This window comes from Heliangelus exortis, chromosome 27 (assembly GCF_036169615.1).
Source record: "Heliangelus exortis chromosome 27, bHelExo1.hap1, whole genome shotgun sequence".
In the NCBI taxonomy this organism is placed as follows: domain Eukaryota; kingdom Metazoa; phylum Chordata; class Aves; order Apodiformes; family Trochilidae; genus Heliangelus; species Heliangelus exortis.
Genome location: NC_092448.1, coordinates 3,261,067 through 3,286,077, shown reverse-complemented (window position 1 = coordinate 3,286,077; position 25,011 = coordinate 3,261,067). Strand labels below are relative to the sequence as shown.

At 62.3% G+C, this 25,011-nt stretch overlaps 2 protein-coding genes across 3 annotated transcripts; both read right to left on the bottom strand.

Annotated features, from left to right (window-relative positions):
* Positions 1 to 373: 373 nt before the first annotated feature.
* Positions 374 to 21,678, bottom strand: KCNN3 (potassium calcium-activated channel subfamily N member 3). The gene is made up of 8 exons (XM_071727057.1): positions 20,877 to 21,678; positions 17,932 to 18,027; positions 14,161 to 14,579; positions 7,729 to 7,870; positions 6,379 to 6,489; positions 4,968 to 5,095; positions 4,795 to 4,864; positions 374 to 3,399 (listed from the first exon to the last, which is right to left on the bottom strand). Exons 1-8 carry the CDS (start codon positions 21,597 to 21,599, stop codon positions 3,103 to 3,105), a joined length of 1,986 nt encoding a protein of 661 aa, XP_071583158.1. The 5' UTR covers positions 21,600 to 21,678; the 3' UTR covers positions 374 to 3,102.
* Positions 21,679 to 22,810: 1,132 nt separating this feature from the next.
* PMVK (phosphomevalonate kinase) lies at positions 22,811 to 24,701 on the bottom strand. 2 transcript variants are annotated; one of them, XM_071726841.1, is made up of 5 exons: positions 24,591 to 24,701; positions 24,254 to 24,317; positions 23,847 to 23,999; positions 23,609 to 23,738; positions 22,811 to 23,064 (listed from the first exon to the last, which is right to left on the bottom strand). In XM_071726841.1, exons 1-5 carry the CDS (start codon positions 24,671 to 24,673, stop codon positions 22,928 to 22,930), a joined length of 567 nt encoding a protein of 188 aa, XP_071582942.1. In that variant the 5' UTR covers positions 24,674 to 24,701; the 3' UTR covers positions 22,811 to 22,927. The 2 variants fall into 2 exon arrangements, with proteins under 2 accessions (XP_071582942.1, XP_071582943.1); XM_071726842.1 differs by lacking the exon at positions 24,254 to 24,317 and having other exon boundaries at positions 24,591 to 24,685.
* Between the last annotated feature and the right edge of the window lie 310 nt (positions 24,702 to 25,011).

Sequence of the window (25,011 nt, the reverse complement as noted above, 5' to 3'; positions counted from 1 at the left end):
CCCCGCACCTTTCCTTTCAGGCAAAGCTTCAGCCTGGGGAGAAAAAGGGGAATTTTGGCTCTTGCACCGCTGAGAGGACCGGGCTTGGGGGGGGCAAATGGCTTTCCAGAAACCGCTGGAGAAAAAGGCAAGGTTGGGGGTGGGAAGAGATCTTTAGATCTTTCCCCAGGGTGAAGCAAAGCTCCGGTGCCATCAGGCTGGAAAAATTTGGGCTCTGCTAAAGGCAGGGAAGGGGCAGGGGTGCCGGGGGGGGCAGGATAAGGAGCGTGGGATCCCCCTGTCCCCCCCCCTCCCCCGGCTATACACAGAAACAGACATTTTTGGGAGCGAGCTGGCATCCCTGCCAACCAGGTTTGGGTACAAAACCATCATGGGAAGTTACAATAACCTTTATAATATAGCAATATATTTCATAGTTAAAATAAAACTATTATGCTTTCCCCCTAGAGTTAAAAAAAGAAGCGAGCAGGATGGAGGCAAGATGCAAACCCAGGGTGAAGCTCCTCGAGGCCGGACAGAAAACGTCTGTGAGCTTGCAGAGAGGAGGTGGTGGTTTGGCTGGAGGTTTTTTTGGGGATGATTCCTCACAGGCTGAGCAGGGAGGAGGTTGCTGGAGCCAAAGAAAAAAAAAGAAAAACCCAACCAAAAAAAAAAAAAAAAAAAAAAACCCACCCCAAAACCAGCCCTGAGGCCACAATGAGCCTGGCTGGGGGTGCTGGGGGGCTCAGGGTTGGGCTTCCCAGGGGATTTTTCCTGGCTCTGGGATTTGGCATCACTCTGGGCTGATTGATGACTGGACTGTGGTTCTGGTTCTTCCTTTGACCCAGGGGCTGGGCCCAGCTCTTCTCTTCTGCCAGGGGCTTTTGAGGCTGCAGGCTCCAAAATGATGTTTTCAGGTGTTTCCAAAGGCTGGGTGAGGGATGGGGGTGGGACTGGGGGGCAGGGGGTGGGATGGAGGTTCAGGGTGGGCAGGACACAGGGTGCAAGGTGCAGAGGGAAGGGTGCAGCCCCAGACCTGGTTTGGGGTGCAGGTTGTGCTGGGAGGGGGGGGGATGGAGCCTGTCAGGTGCTGGGTGTGGGGTGCAGTGATCACGCCAGCTCCTGGTGGAATCCTGGTGGAATCCAGGTAGAATCCTGGTGGAATCCTGGTGGAATCCAGGTGGAATCCTGGTGGAATCCAGGTGGAATCCTGGTGGAATCCTGGTGAGATCTTGGTGGAATCTTGGTGGAATCTTGGCTCTGCTCCCCCTCCAGGCTCTCCTGTCCCTGTTGCAATCCTGAAGCTCTCCTCGCTGGTGCTTCCCTCCCTTCTCATCTCACTCCCTTGGATTTCCCAGCCTTGATCCAGATGGAGCTTCCCATTTGGCACAATCAGTCCTTGACCATCATTGATCCATCCTCGAGCATCAATCCAGCCTCCAGCTCTCCAGGCCCTGGGCTCCACCTCCTCTCCTCACACCTTGCTCCACGTTGCTCTTTGCTCCTGCTCAAGGTCAGGAACCCTTTTTTTACTCCCCTGGCTGCCCGCATGCCAGTGGAGATGCTGAATGTCAGCCTCATTCTACAAATTTGCAACATTTTCTCCCTTGCCAGGCTGGAAACCTGCTTCCAGAGGTGGGCAGGAGCTTCTTGGAACCTTCCAGCATTATGGATGGAAGGGAAAGAGTTTACAAAGGGGATTACAGGCTGAGTATACCTGGAGTAACACAGTGACTTTTGAGGACGATTACTGACACTGCTGGGTGAGGTGGAATTAATAGCGTGGAGTAATTACACGGTTACTTCATCTGTTTAAAAAAAAAAAAAAAAAGAAAGAAAAAAGCCTCTGCTGAGTTTTCGTGGAAAGCAGCAAACCCTGGAACTGCAGCCTGGCAGAGCAGGCACAGAGCACACCCCAGGGCAGAACTGGGGTGGGGGGGGGGGCAAGGAGGAAGCAGAAGGGGAAATGGCTGATTCCAGAAGTCGCCAGGTGATGCCCAAAGTCACCTTTTTTTTTTTTTTTTAAAAAAAAAAAAGAAAATAAAGCAGGAGGGGCTGCGCTTCCCTTGCCGGGCCGGTGCCGGGCGGTGCTGCTGGTCCCCACCAAACCCAGCAGAAGCAGCACGAAGGCAACGGACTGTTTTAAACAGATGAAGTCCCTGTCCCCACCACCACCTCACTTGCCAGAGTCCCCTTGGCTCAACACCAGGGGAGCCCCCAGTCCCAGGGCCAGTGGAGGTGGTCGGAGCCCATGGGAACAGTTCCAGGGCCGCCCCAGTGGGTTCCCAAAACGCTGAGGGGGGATGGGGAGGAGGGGGGAGTTATGGGGTGGCTCGCGGATGTACGGCGATGGGAGCAACTGGGGACCCCCCCAAAGTGCCCCCAGTGCCTGGGGCTGGCCCGCCAGCCCCCTCGGTGGCCATCACCATCTGGGTTTGGGTAGCCCCACATCCCCCGGTGCTTGCCCAGGTCTGCGGGCAGAGCGTGACACTAAAGTCCATCGAGGAGAAATGTCCCTTTTCTTCTTTTTCTTCTTCTTCTTCTTCTGCCTGGGCAGAAAACACAGCTCTGAAGAACCCTCCCTGGGCGAGTGACAGCCAGACACTGCCCAGCAATTCCAGGGAAAGGCCCGTGGGTCCCGGTGAGGGGCGTGGGTAAGAAGCCACCACCTCGGCACCCACCCGGCGCCGGCGAGAGGGGTGGGAAGGGGGTGGGGGGGGGGCACAGAGAAATTCCCGGGCCCCCCGTCGAGCTCCGAGCAGGGGAGGAAGAAAACTCTCCCTCTGGTGTCTCCATCGCTTCAGTGCTTCGGACTTGTTGGTTTGTTTTCAAATGTGAAGACCTGAGATTGAGCGTGGGTTTCCCCTCCGGCACCGGACGCCGCCGTGGGTCGCCGGTCCGTCCCCTTCCTTCACCACGAGTAAAGAGGCACCTGAACGGGGGACAACGGCCCCACACCAAGGCGTCGGCGAAAATCCCGGCCGAAGGCTCCTTGAGGACCAGAAGAAAAATCCGCGGAGACCTCGTGGAAACGCTCCCCCTGTCCGGAGTAGTCGGGGAAGGGGCGGGAAGGGGAGGGAGAGGGGTGAGGGGGCCACACACCGGGGGGGCGGCTGCCGGTTTTTAGCAGCTGCTGGAGCTGGTGTAAGGGGTGGGGAAAGAGGTGGAGCTGACCCCGATGGGGCTCTCGGAAAGAGGAGTTTGGGGGGTGGGCACGGGCACCCCGACCCCCCGGGCCTCCAGGACGGCGGTGAGGAGGCGCTGGTGCTGCTGGCGCAGCAGATCGGCCATGAGGAGGGGCAGGGAGCTGAAACTGGCGCTGAGCTGCTCCAGTTTGGATTCCAAACTCCCGATCTGCTTCTCCAGGTCCTCGCTGCGGTCGTTGAGCTCCGTGATGAGGTCGTACATCACGTTCTGCATCTGGAGGGGGGGGGACACACACGGACACACACAGAGACACACAGAGGTGACACGGGGAAGTCACGGAGGGGGGGGGGGGGCAGTGTCATGGGGGGGGGGGTCATGATGTGGGGGTCAGTGCCATGGCTGGGGGGGACCCTGGGGTCATGGGAGTTCAGTGTCATGGGGGGGGGGGACGACTGGGGGGACATGGGGGGGTCAGTGTAATGGGGGGGGGGGGGCAGTGTCATAGGGGGGGGTCATGATGTGGGGGTCAGTGCCATGGCTGGGGGGGACCGTGGGGTCATGGGAGTTCAGTGTCATGGCTGGGGGGGGGCTGGGGGGACATGGGGGAACCAGTGCCATGGCTGGGGGGTCAGTGTCATGACTTGGGGGGGGCCAGTGTCATGAGCAGGGGGGGGACATGGGGGGATCAGTGCCATGGGTTGGGGGAGGTCAGTGTCATGACTTGGGGGGGGGGGGGTCAGTGTCATGGCTGGGGGGGGTCAGTGCCATTGCTTGGGGGGACCAGGAGGACATGGGGGGATCAGTGCCATGGCCTAGGGGGGTGCCATGGTGGGGGGGTCAGTGCCATGAACAGAGGGGGGTCAGTGCCATGGCTGTGGGGGGGCATGGGGGGATCAGTGCCATGGAGAGGGGGGGGTCACTGTCATGGTGGGGGGTGTCAGTGCCATGGCTGGAGGATGCCATGGTCGGGGGGTCAGTGTCATGGTGGGGGGGTCAGTGTCATAGCTGGGGGGTCAGTGCCATTGCTGTGGGGGGGACTGGGGGGACATTGGGGGATCAGTGCCATGGGTTGGGGTGTCAGTGTCATGGTGGGGGGGTCAGTGCCATGGGTGGGGGGACCGTGGGGTCATGGGAGTTCAGTGTCATGGGTGGGGGGGATCAGTGCCATGGTTGGGGGGGGAGGAACAGAGGGGACATAGAAGGGTCAGTGCCATGGCTGTGGGGGTGCCATGGTGGGGGGGCCAGTGCCATGAACAGGAGGGGTCAGTGCCATGGCTGTGGGGGTGCCATGGTGGGGGGGCCAGTGCCATGAACAGGAGGGGTCAGTGCCATGGCTGGGGGGGGGGTCAGTGCCATGTCTGCTGGCAGAGCCACTGTCACCCCAGCTCCCCACCACAGTGTCCCCAGGAACCCCATCTCCAGAGAGGGGGGGAAGGGGCAGGCAGCCCTGTGCTGCTCAGCCACGGGGCCCCCCTGGGGCTGTGGGCAGGGTGTGGGCAGCAAAGCCCTTCCCTGGGTGACCCCTCCCCAGCCCCAACCTCCTGACTGATCCCCCCCTCCCGGCTGACATCTGCCGAGGGACTGAGCACTCCGGGGTCAGCCAGGTCTGGTTGAGGGTGTCCAAGTGAAGAGAAAGACCCGAGCCAAGAGCTGCCTGGGAGGACTTGCCTTGGAGAGGTCAACCAGAGTGTTGGCTTGGTCACTCAGCTTCCTCTGCTCCATCTTCACGCTCCGCAACCTGGGGAGAAGGGAAGAGCGAGGGGGATGCATCTCCCAGGCTCCCAAACCCCCCCTCCCCCCCCAAAAAAACCCCAAAACCCACGATTCCCTGAACCCCTTACTGGTGAATGGCTTGGAGGAACTTCCTCTGGTGCTTCCTGACTTTGGCGTGGTCGATTTTCTTCAGGAGTTTGGTGTGTTTGTAGATCAGCCACGTCTCCCGCAGGACGTTGGCTGCCGCGTTCTTGATCTGCCAGAGGGAAAAGTTGCCTGGGGTCAGCAGCCCCAGCACCACGGGGATTTCATGGAGAAACCAACCCTGGAGCTGGTGCTGGAGAAGGACCTGACCCGCCTCGGGTGGAGAGAGAGGGGATCCAGGCAGCTGCGAGAGGAGCAGCAGGTCCCAGATCCACCGCTGATCCTGCTGGGAAAGGACCCAGGGCAGCTGAACGTGAGCTCAGGTCTGTGCCCAGGTGGCCCAAGTGGCCATCAGCATCCTGGCTGGGAGCAGCACTGGTGTGGCCAGCAGGAGCAAGGCAGGGATTGCACTAAAGAATTTCTCCTCCAGATTTTATCTCCATCTCCCCTCTTGCAGCTGGAAACCCTTCCCCCTCATCCCGTGGCTGTCCCTTTGTCACCCCCACAGCCCTTAGGGACAGACTGGACCAGGTCCACCAGGAATTTGAGCTCAACATCCCGGCCATGCCCTGCTTTGGTGTCAACCTCAACACCTGCAAAATCCTGGGAGAGGTGGCCTTGGACATCATGGAGAGGCTGCACCTCCACTCCTGGGGTCAGCTCTGGGACCAGAAGGACATTGAGGGGATGGAGCGTGGCCAGAAAAGGGAATGGAGCTGGGAAAGGGGCTGGAGAAAAGGTCTGGAGAAGTTGTGAGGAGCAGCTGAGGGCCCTGGGGGTGTTGATCCTGGAGCAGAGGAGGCTGAGGGGAGACCTTGTGGCTCTCTGCAACGCCCTGAGAGGAGGTTGGAGCCAGGGGGGGTCGGGCTCTGCTCCCAAGGAACAAGGGAAGGGACAAGAGGAATTCCAGGGGAGGTTTAGGTTGGAACAGGGGAAGAATTTCTCCCTGGAAAGGGTTCTTAGGACCTCCCAGAGGTGGAGCCCCTATCCCTGGAGGGGTTTCAGAGCCCTGGAGCTGTGGTGCTGAGGGCCATGGGGCAGTGGTGGCCTTGGGGAAGGCTTGGACTGAATGATCTGAGAGGGCTTTTCCAACCCAAACCTTCCTCCAATCCACCACCGAGCTTCTCACCCCCACACAAAGCTTCACTCAAAGTAAAAGAAAAAAAAAAAAAAACCAAAAAACCCAAAAGTCTCCCAAGTTTTTCTCCATTCCCACATCCATCTGCCACTCTTGGCAGGTCCCAGCTGGGCTGTTGGCACTTCCAGAGCCCCTGGAACTGAACCCAGGACTCAGCTGCTCCCTCCCAGCCCAACTGCCTGGGGCTGCCTGGACAACCTGGGGACTTTCTGAGGGACATTTTCCTCCCTCCCCCCATCCTCCTCATCCCAACTCACCCTTTTGGTCAGCTGTGTGTCCATCATGAAGTTGTGGACGTGTTTCTCAGCTTTGGTCAGCTCCAGCTTCCTGGCCACCACGGCCACCACCAGCGCCGTGCAGCCAGCACCCTGCAGGGTGACAGCAGCAGGGATCTGGTTTGTCACCCTCCAGCACCCCCTTAATTAATTAAAAAACCCCACAAACCTCCACGGCCTCCCTCTCCCCATCACCCTGCAGGATGAGGACCCCCAACTCCCAGGAGGGGCTCTAGGGGCGGGGGGGGGGGAAGCACCTTGGGGGCATCAGGGGAGGGGAGCCCTGGACCAGGACCCCCCCGAATTTTCCTCCCCCCCCCTTAATCCCACTGATCCTGGCAGCACAGGCTGGGAGCTGGATTATCCGGGTGATTAGGACCAGATCCCTGCAATCACCTCCAGCGTGGCTTTGACTTTGGGAAGCCAAGGTGCCAAAGCTCCACTGGCTCCAGGGCTCTGCCCCCACCCACTCGGCTGCTCCCCCCCTCCCAACACATCCCTGGCAAATGCTCCTTAATTCATTAAAGCCTCATTAATTAATACCCTGCTGAATCCTGGAGACTCACCCAAGGCTCTGCCACGTGGCCTCAGCTCCTGCCCGTGGCATCACCCGGTGACACAGTTGGGGGGCACCCCAGGGGACCCCCCCACCCCCCAATCCCCCTGCTGGGGGGGTGGGCAGGGGGCTCATTGTGCCGGGTTCCAGCTTGGGTGGTTCTGGTTGGGATGTGGGGACAGGGATGGGTTTGAGGCCAAGGCTGAGGGGGGCAGAGTTGGGGGGCTGGGGCAGATCCCCCAAGCCTGGATGATTCCCAGGAGCCTTGGAGCTGGGAATGGTGGGAGGACCCCAGGGGACAGTGACCTCAGAGCAGGGGGAAAGGAAGCGATGATGCTGGCAGGAGGTGGAGGGTTCCCAGCTGGTCCTGGCTCCTGGGAAGGAGCCATTTGGGATCAGTCTGGGGGACGGAAGGCAGGCGGTGGGAGTGGAGGTGGCCAAGGGATGCTCGGGGGCCCCTCGGGCTCCCTGGGGACATCCCTGTCCTCACCACCATCCAGCTGCCAAATCCAACCAAATCCACTCTGGATTTGCCAATTCAGAGGCAGGGGACCACTGCACCCCACAACCTTGCAGCACCCACCTGAACCAACCCCCCCTCATCCTGCTCATTACTGTGCTCAGCCTAATTGCAATTACAGCTCGAGCAGCTCCCGGGCTGCAAGATCTTACCCCGTGGAAAAACCACCTGGGTTTCTAAGATCTGGTGGCCCCGGTGGCGTGGTGGGGACAGGCAGAGCCCATGGGATGGGGACCCATCTCAGCATGGCCCTTACCATGATGCCAGTGAGCAGGCACACACCCTTCCCACAGTAGGTGTGTGGGACCATGTCCCCGTAGCCGATGGAGAGGAAGGTGATGGAGATGAGCCACATGGCCCCCAAGAAGTTGCTGGTTACATCCTGCTGGTCGTGGTACCTGCCAAGGAGAGGGGGGGGGGGCATCAGTAGCAGCGTGGCAGGGGACACAGACAGCTGCAGGGACCAAAAGGGGACACGGTGGGACCCCCGGCACGAGGGCTGAGCTGAGCAACGAGGGGGTGGGGGGACACAGGATGCCCCAAAACAACAGAGGTTGCACGATTTTTGGGTGCAGAAAAAGCCCAAATGGGAGCAAAAACTCCCCGGGAAGGGTTTCTGCTTTGGGTCAGACTTGTCACCAGGACCTGGTCCCCGTGCCCAGGTGATGGGAGAAACAAAGCCCCCAGCCCCACCAGCTCGCCCCCAGCACCCTCCTTTGCATCCTCCCTCCTCTCCGAGTCCCCCCCCCCAACCCCAGGGATGGGTGGGGATCCTGCCAAGCCTCCAGCATCCATTTGGCCCGGAGGAAAGAGCTCCAGGCCTGGAGACAAAAACCACGTGGAGCAGCAGCAGCTTCTTGAAGGATGCTGCAAACTTTCCACGGCCACGTCCCAGTTGGGCTGGGAGGTCACCGACTGGCCTGGCCAGGCCAGGAACTGGCTGCAGCTCTTCCGGATGCATCCAACCCCTAAGCCTGCCCGGAGGGTCTCTTTTCCCTTGGGAATGCAGCAAAGGCTCCAGAGGTAGAGCAGGACCCAAGCCAAGCCCTGATGTGGGCACGGAGAGGCAGCACGGGGTGAAACCAGGATGGTCCCTCCTCTCCTGCCCCAAACATCCCTCACCCTGGCAGCTTCTCCCAGTCTCCTCATGGAACCATAGGAGGGAAACCAGATGGAACTTCTGGCAAACCCCCCCGGGTCCTCCTGCAGCAGTTGGGTTTTCTCTTCTTTGGAAATGTTTTCCCCTCCCAAGGCACGAATGGAAGGAAGAGCCCTGAGCTGTGCTGAGAGCTCCACTGTGGCTGGAGGGGGGCAGAGCCCATCCCCCCCACCACGGGGCTCCCCCAAGCCCCCCAAAATCCACAACCTGGATGTGAGCCCTTGGGAATGTGCCCAGGAGCATCCAGGGGGTTCCAGCAGAGCCAGACGTTTCCTCATTCCCAAAGTACTTTGAACAGAAGGAGCTGATAAACTGGGGAGGGGGCGTCCAGCACACGACCTCAGTGCCCATCCCCATCTCCCCCTTGCTCACCGAGGTCACTGCCGAGGTCACCCACTGCTCCCTGGGGTTGCCACCAGCATCCCCTGGCACTGGGACACGCCAGGAGCCCATGGCAGCCCCCACCTGGCTGCACCAACCCCCAGGGTGGCCAGGTAGCCACTGCTGAGCCACCTGGGTCCAGCAGGTGCTGGCTGGGGATGGTCCTGAGGGCAGCAAACTGGTTTCCAGCGCTGGGGACATGGCCTGGGAAACCCTCACCAGAGGTGTGGAGCATCCCTCAGGAATGGAGCATGGCCCAGGCACTCTGCATCCATCCTGGGTCCTGCATCCCCCCAGGTCCTGCATCCCCCCAGCTCCTGCATCCCCCCCAGGTCCTGCATCCCCCCAGCTCCTGCTTCCCCCCAGCTCCTGCATCCCCCCAGGTGCTGCACTCCCCCAGCTCCTGCATCCCCCCAGGTCCTGCATCCCCCCCCAGGTCCTGCACCCCCCTCAGGTCCTGCATCCCCCCAGCCTGGTGCATCCCCCGGGTCCGTGCACCCCACTGAGCTGGAGCATCCCCCCAGGTCCTGCATCCCCCTGAATCCTGAATCCCTCAGGGCCCAGCATTCCCACCACACTGGTGCATCCCCTCAGCTCCTGCATCCCCTCAGCTCCTGCATCCCCTCAGATCCTGCATCCCCCCAGGTCCTGCATCCCCCCAGCCTGGTGCATCCCCTGGGTCCGTGCACCCCACTGAGCTGGAGCATCCCCCCAGGTCCTGCATCCCCCTGGGCTCCCCCTGGGAGCAACCCCTTGGGTCCTGCATCCCTCAGGGCCCAGCATCCCCTCCACACTGGTGCATCCCCTCAGCTCCTGCATCCCCTCAGCTCCTGCATCCCCCTCAGATCCTGTATCCCCTCAGCTCCTGCATCCCCCTGGATCCTGCATCCCCTCAGATCCTGCATCCCCCTGGCTCCCTGCACCTCGAGGTCGGTGCAATCCCCCCAGCTCCTGCAACCCCTTAGATTCTGCATCTCCTGGGAATCCCCCTGTGTCAGTGCATCCCCCCCAGGCTGGTGCCCCCCCAGCCTGCTCTCCAGCCCCTGGCTTTGCCTCTTTTTGCAAGGAGGGGGGTGGGTAGCTGCAGGTCGTGGCAGCTGCGGTGCTGGGGATCTGCAGCACTTCGCCTGCGTCATTTCTTTTTTTTTTTTTTTTTTTTTTTTTTTTTTTTTGTCACTAATCGTTCTCTATTTACATTGAGCTTTTCAGCCCAACATCCCTCCCCTCCCCAGGTGCCGAATCCACCCCCTTTCACGTCCTCAGGGAGCCTTGGCCTCTCACTCCCCATTTAGGTGGCACAAATAAAAATCTCCCAAACGCAATTAAGTAGCACAAGCCCATCCAGCACATCCTGAGAGCGTCATTAAGGGAGGCAGGAAGGCAAAAAGGCAGCCTGGAAAAGCTCAGAAAAGCTCAGCACCACTTGGCTCCCTGCTGCAGGACCTAAAGCTGCTCTGATGTCCCCCCAGACATCACCAGCACAGGGGGTCCCAGCCTTGCTGGAGGAGGGGTGGCCTCCCCACCTTGCTGCCACCCAGGGGACCCCAGGTGGGAATGGTTTGGCTTGGGAAAAACACAAAAAACCTTTAAGATCCTCAGGTCCAACTGTTACCCCCCCCCCCAGCCACTCCTCACACCTCGCTTCCCAGGCTGGGCCGAAGCTGCTGCAGCAGCTTGAGGAGATTTTGTCCCATTTTGGGACACTACGGACACCAAATTGTGGCTTTGGGGGTTTTGCTGCAGAGCTGCAGACCCAGCTGGGTGTGGGTGGCAACGGGGTGTTGGGTTTAACCTCCTGGGGACAGGAGCAGCAGGGACAGGACACAGGACACAGGACACAGGACACAGGACACAGGACACGGGTGCTGCTGGCACCTTGCCAACCAGGGAACCCCCCAGCCCAGTGCTGGGGTTGGGGACACCTTGCCACCGGCCACCGGCCCCCTGCAGGGGATAAAGGGGATGTGGAGCTGTCCCTGCCGGGCCGGTCGCCACAGCAACCCCCGCTGCTGGCAGCGTGATGCCATCGGCAGCGGGTTTGTCACCGCGGGGTTGTCATGGCACTCGCTGGCAAAGCCCGAGCCAGGCGCTGCTGCTTGCCAGCCCCACAACCCCTCTGCCCCCCCCCGCCCCCAGCTCCCACGGACCCCCACGGACCCCCAGTTGCCCCCACGCCGGCTGCCAGCGCACGCTGTCCCCACGCAGGGACCGTCCCCAAGTCCCGTGCGGTGAGGACAGGTCTGACCCTGCCCCTGACCCCGTGGGGATGAGGGGGAGAACCCACGGAGGGTGAATCCCTGGAGCTCTGCAGCCCTCCCGTGGGACACCAGGACAGCACAGAACCACTGCACAGCCAGAACCACCCTGCAGCCAGAACCACTGCACAGCCCAAACCAACCCTGCATCCCGAACCACCCTGCATCCCAAACTGCACCACATCCAGAACCACTGCACATCCAGAACCACCCTGCATCCAGAACCACTGAACAGCCAGAACCACCCTGCATCCAGAACCACTGCACATCCAGAACCACCCTGCATCCAGAACCACCCTGCATCCAGAACCACTGCACAGCCAGAACCACTGCACAGCCAGAACCACCCTGCATCCAGAACCACCCTGCATCCAGAACCACTGCACAGCCAGAACCACTGCACATCCAGAACCACTGCACAACCCAAACCAACCCTGCAACCCAAACCACCCTGCATCCCAAACTGCACGACATCCCAAACCACTGCACAGCCAGAACCACCCTGCATCCAGAACCACTGCACAGCCAGAACCACTGAACAGCCCAAACCAACCCTGCATCCTGAACCACCCTGCATCCCGAACTGCACCACATCCAGAACCACTGCACATCCAGAACCACCCTGCATCCAGAACCACTGCACATCCAGAACCACCCTGCATCCAGAACCACTGCACATCCAGAACCACCCTGCATCCAGAACCACTGCACAGCCAGAACCACCCTGCATCCAGAACCACTGCACATCCAGAACCACCCTGCATCCAGAACCATTGCATATCCAGAACCACCCTGCATCCCCAACTGCTCTACATCCTAAATAACCACATATCCAGAACCACCTCTGATACCGAACCACCCTTCATCCCAAACTGCACCACATCCAGAACCACTGCACAACCCAAACCAACCCTGCATCCAGAACCACCCTTCATCCCAAGCTGCTTCGCAACCTGAACGTCCTCAACCACCCTGTATCCCAAACCACCCCACATCCCAAACCATCCTGCATCCCAGGCTGCCCCATATCCAGAACCACCTCGCATCCCAAATGGTTCTGCATCCCCAACCACTGCACATCAGCCACAGCACATCCTGAACCTCTCTGCATCCCAAACTGCCCCACATCCCAAACCATCCAACATCCCAAACTGCCCCACATCCCAAACCATCCAACATCCCAGACTGCCACAAATTCCCAACCACTCTACCTGCTGAACTTCCACACATCCTGACCAGGACACATCCCAAACAGCCACACACCCCAAACCATGGTGCCTCCTGACCCACCACGCACCATCCCAACCCCCCTTGAATCCCTCAGACATCCCAAATCCACCCTCCATGCCCCTGACATCCCAAACCATCCTGCATCCCCCTGACACCCCAAACCCACCCTCCATCCTCTTGGCATCCCAAACCATCCTGCATCCCAAACTGCCACAAATTCCCAACCACTCCACCTGCCAAACTTCCACACATCCTGACCCATGACACACCCCAAACCGTGGTGCCTCCTGACCCACCATGCACCATCCCAACCACCTTGAGTCCCCCTGACATCCCAACCCCACCCTCCATCCCCCTGACACCCCAAACCACCCTGCATCCCAAACTGCCACAAATTCCCAACCACTCCACCTGCCGAACTTCCACACATCTTGACCAGGACACATCCCAAATTGTGGTGCCTCCTCCTGACCCACCACGCACCATCCCAACCCCCCTTAAATCCCCCTGACATCCCAAATCCACCCTACATCCCCCTGCCATCCCAACCATCCTGCATCCCAAACTGCCACAAATTCCAAACCATTCTACCTGCTGAACTTCCACACATCCTGAACAGGACACATCCCAAACAGCCACACACCCCAAACCGTGGTGCCTCCTGACCCACCACGCACCATCCCAACCACCTTGAATCCCCCTGACATCCCAACCCCACCCTCCATCCCCCTGCCATCCCAACCATCCTGCATCCCCCTGCCATCCCAAACCATCCTGCATCCCAAACTGCCACAAATTCCCAACCACTCCACCTGCCAAGCTTCCACACATCCTGACCAGGACACAACTCAAATTGTGGTGCCTCCTGACCCACCACGCACCATCCCAACCCCCTTGAATCCCCCTGACATCCCAAACCCACCCTCCATCCCAGATTGCCACAAATTCCAAGCCACTCTCCCTGCTGAACTTCCACACATCCTGAACAGGACCCACAGATCCTGAACAGGACACATCCCAAACAGCCACACACCCCAAATTGTGGTGCCTCCTGACCCACCACGCACCATCCCAACCCCCTTGAATCCCCCTGACATCCCAACCCCACCCTCCATCCCCCTGACACCCCAAACCATCCTGCATCCCAAACTGCCACAAATTCCCAACCACTCCACCTGCTGAACTTCCACACATCCTGACCAGGACACAACTCAAATTGTGGTTCCTCCTGACCCACCACGCACCATCCCAACCCCCCTTAAATCCCCCTGACATCCCAAACCATCCTGCATCCCAAACTGCCACAAATTCCAAACCATTCTACCTGCTGAACTTCCACACATCCTGAACAGGACACATCCCAAACAGCCACACACCCCAAACCGTGGTGCCTCCTGACCCACCATGCACCATCCCAACCACCTTGAATCCCCCTGACATCCCAACCCCACCCTGCATCCCCCTGACACCCCAAACCACCCTGCATCCCAAACTGCCACAAATTCCCAACCACTCCACCCGCTGAACTTCCACACATCCTGAACAGCCACACACCCCAAACCGTGGTGCCTCCTGACCCACCACGCACCATCCCAACCCCCTTGAATCCCCCCGACACCCCAACCCCACCCTGCACCCAGCCCACCCCCCAGGTCCCCCTCACCTCTCGCACACCCGGACCGTCCAGGCGGCGATGATCCAGAGGGAGATGCTGAAGACCAGGAGCACGGTGCCGGGGCAGATGGTCATCAGGGTCTTCATGACAAAGCGGGTGTTGAAGTTGATCTTGTTGAGGGCCCCGATGCTGCGGGAGGAGGCGTCGGTGAAGAGTTTGCTGTGGAGCAGCATCACCCGCGCGATCAGGTAGAGCCTCAGGAACATGGGGATGGACAGGATGATGTCCACGTCCGCCTCCGCTCGGGAAGGCGTGTAGGAGAAAGCCAGGCGAGCTGTCCAGAAAAATTTATACTCCCCGGGGATGGGGTGGATGGCACAAACCAGCATCTCCAGGCTGATGTAGAGGATCCGCTCGTAGGTCATCGCTATCCGCCAGTCGTCGGCTCCGTTGTCGATCACAAAGAGCTGTGGGGAGGCAAAACCAGGGGGTCACCGGGGGCCCTGGCTGACCCTGCCCATCAACACCCTGCCCACCAACACCCTGACACACCAACACCCTGCCCACCAACACCCTGACACACCAACACCCTGGCACACCAACACCCTGACACACCAGCACCCTGACACACCAACACCCTGCCCACCAACACCCTGACACACCAGCACCCTGCCCACCAACACCCTGACACACCAGCACCCTGACACACCAGCACCCTGCCCACCAACACCCTGACACACCAGCACCCTGACACACCAACACCCTGACACACCAACACCCTGACACACCAGCACCCTGCCCACCAACACCCTGACACACCAACACCCTGACACACCAGCACCCTGCCCACCAACACCCTGACACACCAACACCCTGACACACCAACACCCTGACACACCAACATCCTGACACACCAACACCCTGACACACCAGCACCCTGCCCACCAACACCCTGACACACCAACACCCTGACACACCAGCACCCTGCCCACCAACACCCTGACACACCAACACCCAGACACACCAACACCCTGACACACCAACACCCTGACACACCAGCACCCTGCCCACCAACACCCTGACACACCAACACCCTGACACACCAACACCCTGACACACCAACACCCTGACACAGGCTGGGGGATGGACACCAGAGATGGCTTCAGCCAGAGGGTGTGGGATGGACGGGAAGGAAAAGGTGACACTGGGACTTCACCACCCCCCGAGGGCTCTGCACCTGTATCCAGGGGGTGGTTACAGCTCTGGGGACACCTTCAGGGTGTTTGGCAGCTGTGTCACCCGCTGCAGCTGCAGCAGAGAGGGGAGAGCCCACAGAAGCCCCCCCAGCCCCGGGTCACCCGGTGTCACCAGCAGCCACCACGCCCCAGGGCAACTTTTGGAGTGGAAAGACCAGAAGGCAGCTGGCGGGGACGGGATGCGGTTGCCATAGCAACCAGCGGTTTAGCCTGGGTACCAACTCCTTTCCCGGCGACGGCGTTGGGGTCTCTGATGCCACCAGAACCCCGGGGGTCACCGGCCCCGGCAGCATCGGGCAGGACACGGTGTGACGGGGCCACCGGTGTCACCTCCAGCAGCGGGGACCCGCTCGGGGCCTCTCTGAGCAGCCCTTGGCAAAGGTGCCGCCGGGAAAGGATCCAAGGGGGAGGTGGCAGCCGGCGCCACCGTCATCAGCCGTGTCCTCGACCCCGAAAAGCACAGAGAGATCCCGGCTGGTCCCGGGGGCCGGGAGTTCTGGCAGCCGCTCCATCCCGCTTGGCACCGAGCCTGGGAACAACCCTCCCGCTCTGCCGGAGGCTCCGGAGCACCTGAGCCTTCCTGGCACGGCACGGCACGGCACGGCACGGCACGGCACGGCACGGCACGGCACGGCACGGCACGGCACGGCACGGCACACGGGGCTCTCCCCCGGGGACGGTGAGAAGCACCGGGATTGACTTCACGGAGCGACCGTTCCCGGCCCCCTCCCTTTCTGTTTGGAAAGCTCCCGTTCCATCATGTGGCCGCTTTTGTTTGAGAAATTGTTTATGGCAAAAAAAAAAAAAAAAAAAAAAAAAAGCTCCAAGCTGTCAAGGGAGATCCTCAGCCCATTCCTTCCTGGAAAAGGGTGTGAAAATAAACACGCTGGCAGAGGAAAAAAGCAGGGAGCTTTTGGGCTGCGGCGGGGAGGGGGGGGAACGGGCTGGGGAAGGGAAGGAACAGAGGGAGTTTCAGGCAGGTTTTCCCCCCCCCCCCCCCGCGTTCCAGCCCCTCGCAGCCCTGCGGCGCATCGCTGCAGGTTGCCATGGAAACCCTGGTCCAGCAGTACCCGATGGGGCATCCCCACATCCCAGCATCCCCCAGCCTCACATCCCCAGCACTGGCTCCGGCAGAGGGGGCACCCAACAAAAAAGGCACCGAGAGCCCTGAGCACCCCAGGGTGGGGCTGTGCCCCCCCCAGATCCCTGCTGGAGCTGCCAGCCTGGGTGACAGGGTGCTCCAGCATATGCTGTGGCAGAACTGGAGGGACAAGGGGTGGGTGATGAGCACGGGGACACCCCGGGGACCTTCCCCAGTCCCAGCCCACTGGGTGACAACCAGGCAGCCAGGGAGGGGACGGGCAGGATGCCAGTGGGTGCAACGCTGCCCTGGCTCTGGAGAAACTGAGGGTTGGAAATGTTCCAAAGGACCCAACAATTAATTAATACCAAGTGGAGAGGCTGAAGATGTTGCTGAATCTTTCCAAGGGGCTGGGGATGTCCAGCAGTGCCCCAGTGGGGCAAAAGCCCAAGGATTTACAGCCTCATGCCTGCCCTGGCCCAGTCACCAGCAATCCCATGAGAAGCACCAGAGAGGGAATGGGGTGAGCAGCAGCCACACGGATCTGTCTGGAGCAAACCCATCCCTGCCAGCCCAGCTGGACTGCGGTGTCATTCAGCACAGCAGGACCCCGTGGAGGAACAATGAGGGGGATTTGGGGGGGAGCGGGACCCCCTGGAGGGGCAGCAGTGGGGATTTCATCTCAGGCGGACGCGGGGTCTGCACAACCTTTTCCCAAAACCAACCCCTGGTGAAGCCAGCGAGCTCTGGGGCGTGGAACCTCTGACCCCAACTGCAGCCATCCCCGGGGTAAATATTATTCCAGCAAACCTCAGAGCTCTCAGATGTTGACTTTGAGCAGCCCACTGCCAGGCTGAGTCCCCAAGCAGGCAGCGGGCAGGTCCCTGGCAGACAGGGAGGAAGCGGGGCTCCCGCATCCAGCCCCCCCAAACCAAGCTGCCCCAGGGGACGAGGTGGGACCTTTGGTGCCCTGAGGGCTTTGGCATCCCTTCCCGGGGGGGCTTCTTTTCCCCCCTGGCAATTAATTCCTCTCCTGTCCCAAGCCCGCCGGCGTTGTGCCGAAGCCGGATCCTGCCGGGGAGCGCGGCCTTCCTGGAGCAAACTGGGAACCCTTTCATTGCCCGGCAACGCTGGGGCAGGCAGGGAGGAAAAGAGTGGGCAGCCCTGATTAGGAAAGGTTTTCGCAGCTTTCCTTGGCACCTCGGCTGCTCCAAGCCCTTCCTGGCTGCAGCCTCCTCCAGCCATTAGCACCTCCACCAGTCTCCCCCCCACACCACACCCCCCCAGACCCTTTGCCATGCCCCCAGACCCTTTGCCATGCCCCCAGACCCTTTGCCATCCCCCCAGACCCTTTGCCATCCCCCTAAGGCCCCAGTGAGGGGGAGGTGGCTTCATGCAGACCATGAGCTGGGGTTCAGCATCCCCCGGGAGTGCTGCAAATCCCACCCAGCCCAGCCATCCCACCCTGGCTGGGGAACCTACCTGCACCTCCCGCGTGTGGTAGGCGACGATGAGCCCCAGCAGGATGACAGTGGAGAGGCTGATGAGGCATTTCAAGGCCAGGGAGAACATGGAGTCCTGCAAGGAGAGCAGGGCAGGCGTCAGGGAAGACACGGCCAAAGGGCCTTCCAGCCTCAGCCCGGTGTTACAGCGCCCTGATGGATGGTGTTAATTAGAGCCATCTCCCAATTAGCTTTATGTAAATTAACCCAGCCCTCCATTCACCGGGGAGGGAGGTGACTGCTCCCTGGGAAGAGAAAGATGCTCCATCTCCCCCCTCCCCACTCTGGACCCCCTTTCAGCCCCAGGGGAACCAACGCAGCCGCTGATCACGCCCCGGCCCCACCGGTGCCGAGCAGCCCTGTGCCACGGTGTCACCACAAAACCAACCTGCCCTGTCACTGCCATCACCCCAGTACCATCACACCGAGACCCGGCACGCTCGTGACACGCTGAGACACCCCCACTCTGCTTGTGACACACTGAGACCCGACACACTCGTGGCCTCTGGACACCTCCCTGTCTCCCAGCCCCTCTCCCCCTCCCAGTGTCCCCATCCCAGCAGGTTGGTGGCACGTGGCAGGGACGGTTTGTGGCGGAGGCGGCGGCGCATTGTTCAGGGCTTGGCTCCGGCTGCCCAATTGTGTGGATATAATGGCTGGTGCTGAGCGAGGCGCCGGCAACCCAACCACGGCTATTAATAGCCAAACTCCAGGGCAGGGCCTCGGCCACGGCCAGACCCTTCCCAGGGGCGCTAATCCTGCCCCACGGCACCGCCGGCCGTGCCACCGCCGGGCACCCGCCGGCCGCTATCGGCTGAGGCTGCCGCGTGCCCGCCGCGTTCACCGGCGACTCCAGGAGGCACCGGGGCTGGAGGGAGATGGTGGGAAGAGGCACCGCTGGGTCCACACTTGAGCAAACACTGTCAGGGACTCAACAGAACCGCGGCGATGCCTCCGCACCCCTGGCAGCGCCGCGCCACGCCGCTTCACCCCGGCGATGGTTCTGGGAAGCTACGGTGCTTCGCCCCGCAGCCAGGAGAGACCCTCTCCTGCCCACACTTCAGGATGGATCTGGCAGGGAAGAGGGAAAACCCAACCACCACATCCCAGCACAGCCCTGGCACCCTCCGGCTGGTGTTGGCTGTGGGGCAGAGCTGGACCCGGGCCAGGGCTGGCAGAACCAACAGCCCTGAACATCCGACAGCTGCTGGGCTCTGGGTGCTACTTTGGTCCCTACTGGTGGGGTCTGGTTTCCCACCAGGAGCTACTGGGGGGATTAATGGGTGGTCAGGTCACCCACTGCCACCAGCACCGGGAGCCAAGGGTGCCCCTGCACCATGCAGCTGGCACGAGCGTGGTGGTGGGCACCGGGTCAGGGCTACGGTGGCAGCACTGACTCCTGGGGTCTGACCCAAGTGTTCAGCGTGGCAGTGTGGCAGCAGCACTGCCACCAGCATGGCAAGGGGGGCGTGTGTCCCCTGTCACCAGGCAAGCAGCCACAGAGCCACAGCCAGGGTGGCCAGTGTCACTTGTCACCAAGTAAAGGGGCACAGGCATGGTACAACAGGGATCCAGGCGGGGTGGGCAGTATCCCCTGCCACCAGACACAGGGGTGCAGGACCTGGACGGGGTGACCAATGTCCCCTGTCACCAGGCACAGGCCCAGGGTGGCCAGGAGCCCGCCAGATCCCACCACAGCTCAACAGGCAGTGGGTGCAGGGTGCTCACAGTGGTTTGGCCTTGCTGCTTCCAAAAGGGAGCAGGACCCCCGGGGGGGGGGGGACAAGGCTCTGGCAGCACAGCCAAGCATCCTTCTCCTCCCCGGGTGCGGGAGCCAGCGGTGCCAGCTGGGAGCAGTGGGAATTGCTGCCAGCAGCCCCCACACTCCCACCGAGCCCCCCACGTGGGACGGGCACCTCGCTGGGATCCCCCACGCCCCCCGGCACCCCCAGCCCCCCCCTCTCTCTCTCTCCTTCCACCACCTCCTCCACCCTCCCCACCGCCTGCACCAGGGAGCATCCAGAAACCCCTTCCCACCCCTCCGGCACGGGGACCCCCCGCCAGCCACCCCCCCGGCCCCCTCGGCAGTGCCGTCCCGCTGCCGCCCATGGGTGCCACGCACACCCGAGCCGGCGCGGGTGCCGCTGCCTTCCCCTCCCTGGATAAGTATAAATAACATGACAGATGTCTATACAAAGAGTTATTCATATCGCTGCCAACCAGCGCAGCCCGGGAGCAGGAGCTGGAAGGGGCGTTTTTTTTTTTTTTTTTTTTTGGGGAGGGGAGGGGGAAATTATAAATAAAAGACATCGTCCTGCAAAAAAAAAAAAAAAAAAAAAAAAAAAAAAAAAAAAAAGAAAAGAAAAAAAAATAAAAAGGAAAGGAAAGGGGAAAAATGGAAGAAAAGGGTGTGGAGGAGAAGGAGGAGGAGGGAAAGCCGAGGGCACGGTGCCTCGAGGGTAGCCCGGTCGCTCCGGTGCTGGGCACTGCAGAGCCTGGTGGTTCCGGTGCTGCTGGCACATGGGGCAGCTCCGCCAGGACCCGGCACAGCCACGGCCCCCAGGGCCCCCCCAGCCCGGTGCCAACACCCGCAGCGTCCCCGCAAGGCCTCGGGGGCCACCCCGTCGGTCACCACACCGGTCCCTCCGGCCCCGTCCCCCACCACACGGGGCAACGGGCTCTGGGATTATCCTATGGGACACCGTGTGGGATGCACCGTGCCACGCCCACCCCACCGGGCACCAGCCGGGGCAGTTTGCTCCACGCTCACCCCACCGGGCACCGGAGGGGACAATTCCGTCCACGCTAAGCCCGGTGGGCGCGGGATGGGGGGATCAGCTCTGCGCTCACCCCGCTGTCCCTGCCGGGTGCCGCGGGACCTGCGCCCACCCTGCCCACCCCCACCTCGTCTCCCAGGGCGGGTACCTTGGAGTAGAGCCCCCAGGAGAGCTCGGTCTCGATGACCATGACGACGATGCCGAACATGCCGAAGATGAGCGCGTAGTCGCTGAGCCTCTTCCTCTTCTCGAAGAGCGCCCGGCGGTGCCCCAGCCGGTACCCGATGTTCTGTGCCTTACGCTTGGGCCCCTTGGCGAAGGCGGCGGGGGGCGGGCGGGCGGGGGGGCGGTCGGGGCGACAAGCGGCGGGCGCGTGGTTGTCCTCACGCGAGACGACGATCTCGGGGGGTCCGCTGGCCCCGAAGAGCTGCAAAGGTTGAGCCTCCGGTTCGGCTTCGATGAGGTTGCGGCGGGATGCGCTGAGGCGGCTGAGGGGCTTCATCACCCCCCCGCTGTACTTGCAGGAGCTCATGGCGATCTCGGTGAAGGGGTTGCTGTCCCGCCGGTGAACCAAGGGACTCGGTTGCCGGTGTTTGCCGCTCCCCGGTCCGGAGCCCGTTACCGGGTGGTCGCCGAGGTTGAGTTGGCTGCCGTGGCGGGAGGAAGGGTGGAGGGCGGCGGGGGCGGCGGGAGGAGGAGGAGGGGCCCGGAACGAACCGGGCGAGGAGTGCAACAGGCTGTGCTGGAGCGGCGGCAGCCCGGCGGGGGGCGGCGGCGGTGCCCGTTCATCCCCCGGTAACGGGCAGGGACACCGACCCTCCTCCTCTAAGTCCCCCACACCCGAATCGTGAAGATGCCCCGATGTTTCCATAACGCCGTTACCGGCGCCGTTTGCCCGGCCACCGGCACCGCTTCACCGGCAGCTGGATCATGAATGGGCGATCGCCGCCGCCGCCGCCGCCGCCCCCGCCGCCGCCGTCGGCCCGGCCCCGCCGCCCCATTGGCCGCGCCGGGGCTCCCCGCAGGCTGACATCATCCCCGCCCGCTCCCCGTATCCCACCCCCCAGCCCCCCCTTCCCCGCGTCCCCGGTTCCTGCCGCTCTGCGGGGTCGTTCGGGACTTGTAGTCCGCCCGGGAGGGCACCGGCACCGGCTCCGGCTCCACCCGCCCCCCTCGACGGCATCCCCCAGAGCTCCAGACCCCTCCCTCCCTACAGCCCCCCGACCCACCTCTTATAGCCCCCAGCCCCCTCTCCCTATAGCCCCCCGACCTGCCTCCTATAGCCCCTACAGCCTTCCTCCCTAGAGCCCTCAGACCCCTCCTCCCTAGAGCCCTCAGACCCCTCCTCCCTATAGACCTCAGACCCCTCCTCCCTAGAGCCCCCTCATCCCTCTCCTATGGCCCCCAGACCCCCCTGGCCTAAAGCCCCCAGTACCCCCACTCTATGGTCCCCCAACCCCTCCGCCCCTAAAGCCCAAACACACACACCCTATAGCCCCCAGACTCCCCTCACCCCCCCTCACACCCCCCCCCAGTCCCCTTACAGAAGCTGGAGATTATGGGCAGCAGCTGGAGTCACCCCCATGTCCACACCACCCCCTGGAGGTGCCCCCAAGGGGACTCAGGGATGTGGGGAAAAAGACCCTAATCCCCCTCCCTCTTGCAATCCCCTCCTCCCTAATTCTCCCCCCCCCCCTTCCAGCTGTGCCCAGCTGCTGTGGGTGGAAGCAGGTATTATGTCAGGAGCATCTGCTTGGGAAGCAGATGATCCCCTGGGAATTGGCTGCTGGAAGCCTGTTAAAGACACCAGTAAGCACCCACTGGTGCCAAACCCCCCCTCCTGCCGGGACCAGGAAATTAAACTGCATCTTGACAGCCCCCCCTCCCCCCTTAAGAACTGGAGAGCCCACACAGAGGGTGGGGGTTCAGCCAGAGGGCCATTGTCTGTGTCCCCCAAACCCATGATCCCCAGCCCCATGTGCCCCAGCCCCATGTGCCCCAGCCCCATAACCCCCAGCCCCATAACCCCCAGCCCCATGGCCCCATCCCAGGGGAATGATGATGGGCACGGGGTGGCAGCAGTTCTCTGTGTCAGAGCTTTATGTGCAGACCAGAGAGGGCTGGCACAGGGCAGGAGGGGACACGGCAGAGGGCTGGGCAGAGTACTCAGTCCCCAAACCCCCACCGAGGGTCACTGAGCTACAGGCGGCCCCGGAGTGACTGCAGCAGCGTCTCCAGCTGCTCACCCAGGGACAGCTCGTCCCCGTCGTTGGTGATCACCCAGTCAAAGGCCACTCCTTGGTCCAGGCCACACTCGGACTCGGCATCATCCACCCCTGGGGAGCAGCAGAGCATGGTGAGGATCCACCCATCCATCTATCTATCTGGCCATCCATCCATCCATCCGTTTGTCCATCCATCCATCCATTTGTCCATTTGTCCATCCATCCATCCATCCATCCATCCATCCATCCATCCATCCATCCATTTGTCCATCCATCCATCCATCCATCCATCCATCCATCCATCCATCCATCCATCCGTTTGTCCATCCATCCATCCATCCATCCATCCATCCATCCATCCATCCATCCATCCGTTTGTCCATCCATCCATCCATCCATCCATCCATCCATCCATCCATCCCTCCATCCCTTCCCCTGCAGCCTCACCCCCCAGCCCTGAAGGGGGGGCTCCATCTGAACCCCCCAGTTCCCACATCCTGCTGTGGTGTCCGAGGCAGTGGGGTCACACCACGAGGCAGCCGTGGCCCCGTGCTGTGGGGTGACTGTGGTGCTGCACCTTGGGGTGGCCGCGGTGCCAGCACAGCCCCAAGTTTGGCACTATTTAGGGGTGGGGGGGGGCGCACCACTTGCTCACCAGGGACGAAGACCCAGTCCCTCCTCTTCCTCGTCTCCTCACTGGCCACCACCCTCACAGTCTGCACCGCGTCCCCATAGACGTCCCGGAACCACTCCACGTCCGAGAGGCGCCGCGCGTCGCTCACCACCTGCGGGGGGGCTGTGTCAGTGCCCCCCCCCCACACCCACCCACCCACCCACCCACCCACCCCGTGTCCCCACACACTCCCCCGTGACTCTGCCCCCCCCCAACTCACCCACACGGGCTGCGTTGCCCCCTCCACCGCCGTCCGGCAGAAGAAGCCGGGGTCAGCCCGGCGCTTCTCCTCGCCCCAGCGGATCATATCCTGCCGGAATTTCTCCTTGTAGGCGCTGGCATCCAGGAGCCGCTGGAAATCCAGGCTGTGCTCCTGAGGGGAGAGGGGTCAGCGGGCACGGCCCGGCCCGGCCCGGACCAGGGGGCTCGGTGTGGCTCAGCACCGCGATGGGGCGGCTCGGTGCTGTTCAGGGTGCGGGGTGGCATGGCAAAGCGTGGCACAGCGTGGCGTGGCACGGCGTGGCACGGCCTGGCAGGGCACGGCACGGCACGGAGAGGGGATGGCAGAACGCCGTGCAGCGTGGCCCGGTGTGGCACACCGGTGTCCCGGCAGAGTTCGGGGGGTACCTTGGCGTACTGCTCCTTGAGGGGCCCGGAGAGGCGCAGGACGGTGCAAACATCGGGACCCAACCTGCGGGAGGGAGGTCAGCGGAACCGGGCCCGGTCTCACCTCCAATCCCATATTAGCCCCACCCTCCGGTACCGACCGGCCCCTCTCCATGCCACAGCCCCGGTACCGGTCCCTCCCCTCGGTGTCCGCCCCCTCAATACCAAACCCCGCCCGGTAACGACCGCACCTCCACCACCGCCCCCCCCTACCCGGTACCGCCCCCGCCCTCCGTACCAGCCCCTCCCCCCGGTACGGGCCCTGCCCCTCCGGTTTCCCTCCGGTTCCTCCCCGTACCGGCCCCGCAGCTCTTCGGCCACAAAGTCCTTCCCGGATTTTCTCTTCCCGCTCAGCACCAGCACCACGCGCGGCACCGCCATCCCCGGGCCCCGCCCCCGGCCCCACCCACCGCGCGAGGCCACCGGCCCCACCCCTTGCCCACGCCCCACCCACCCCCCCGCGTTGAGCACCCGAATGGTACGGCCCGAGCAGGGGGCGGGGCGACGGCGACTCCGCCCCCCGAGCTGCGCATCCTGGGGGGGGGGAGCCCGGGATGGGGTCGGGGGGACCCCCAAACCCCTCGGGTCGCCGGAGCACCCCTTCCCCTGCACCCCCTGCCCCCCAACAGAGCCCCACATCCCCCTCCACGCCCCCCCTTTTCCTCCCTCCCAGTACCCCCCCTCAGCACCCCAGTTAACCCCCCCAGCACTTCGGTTCC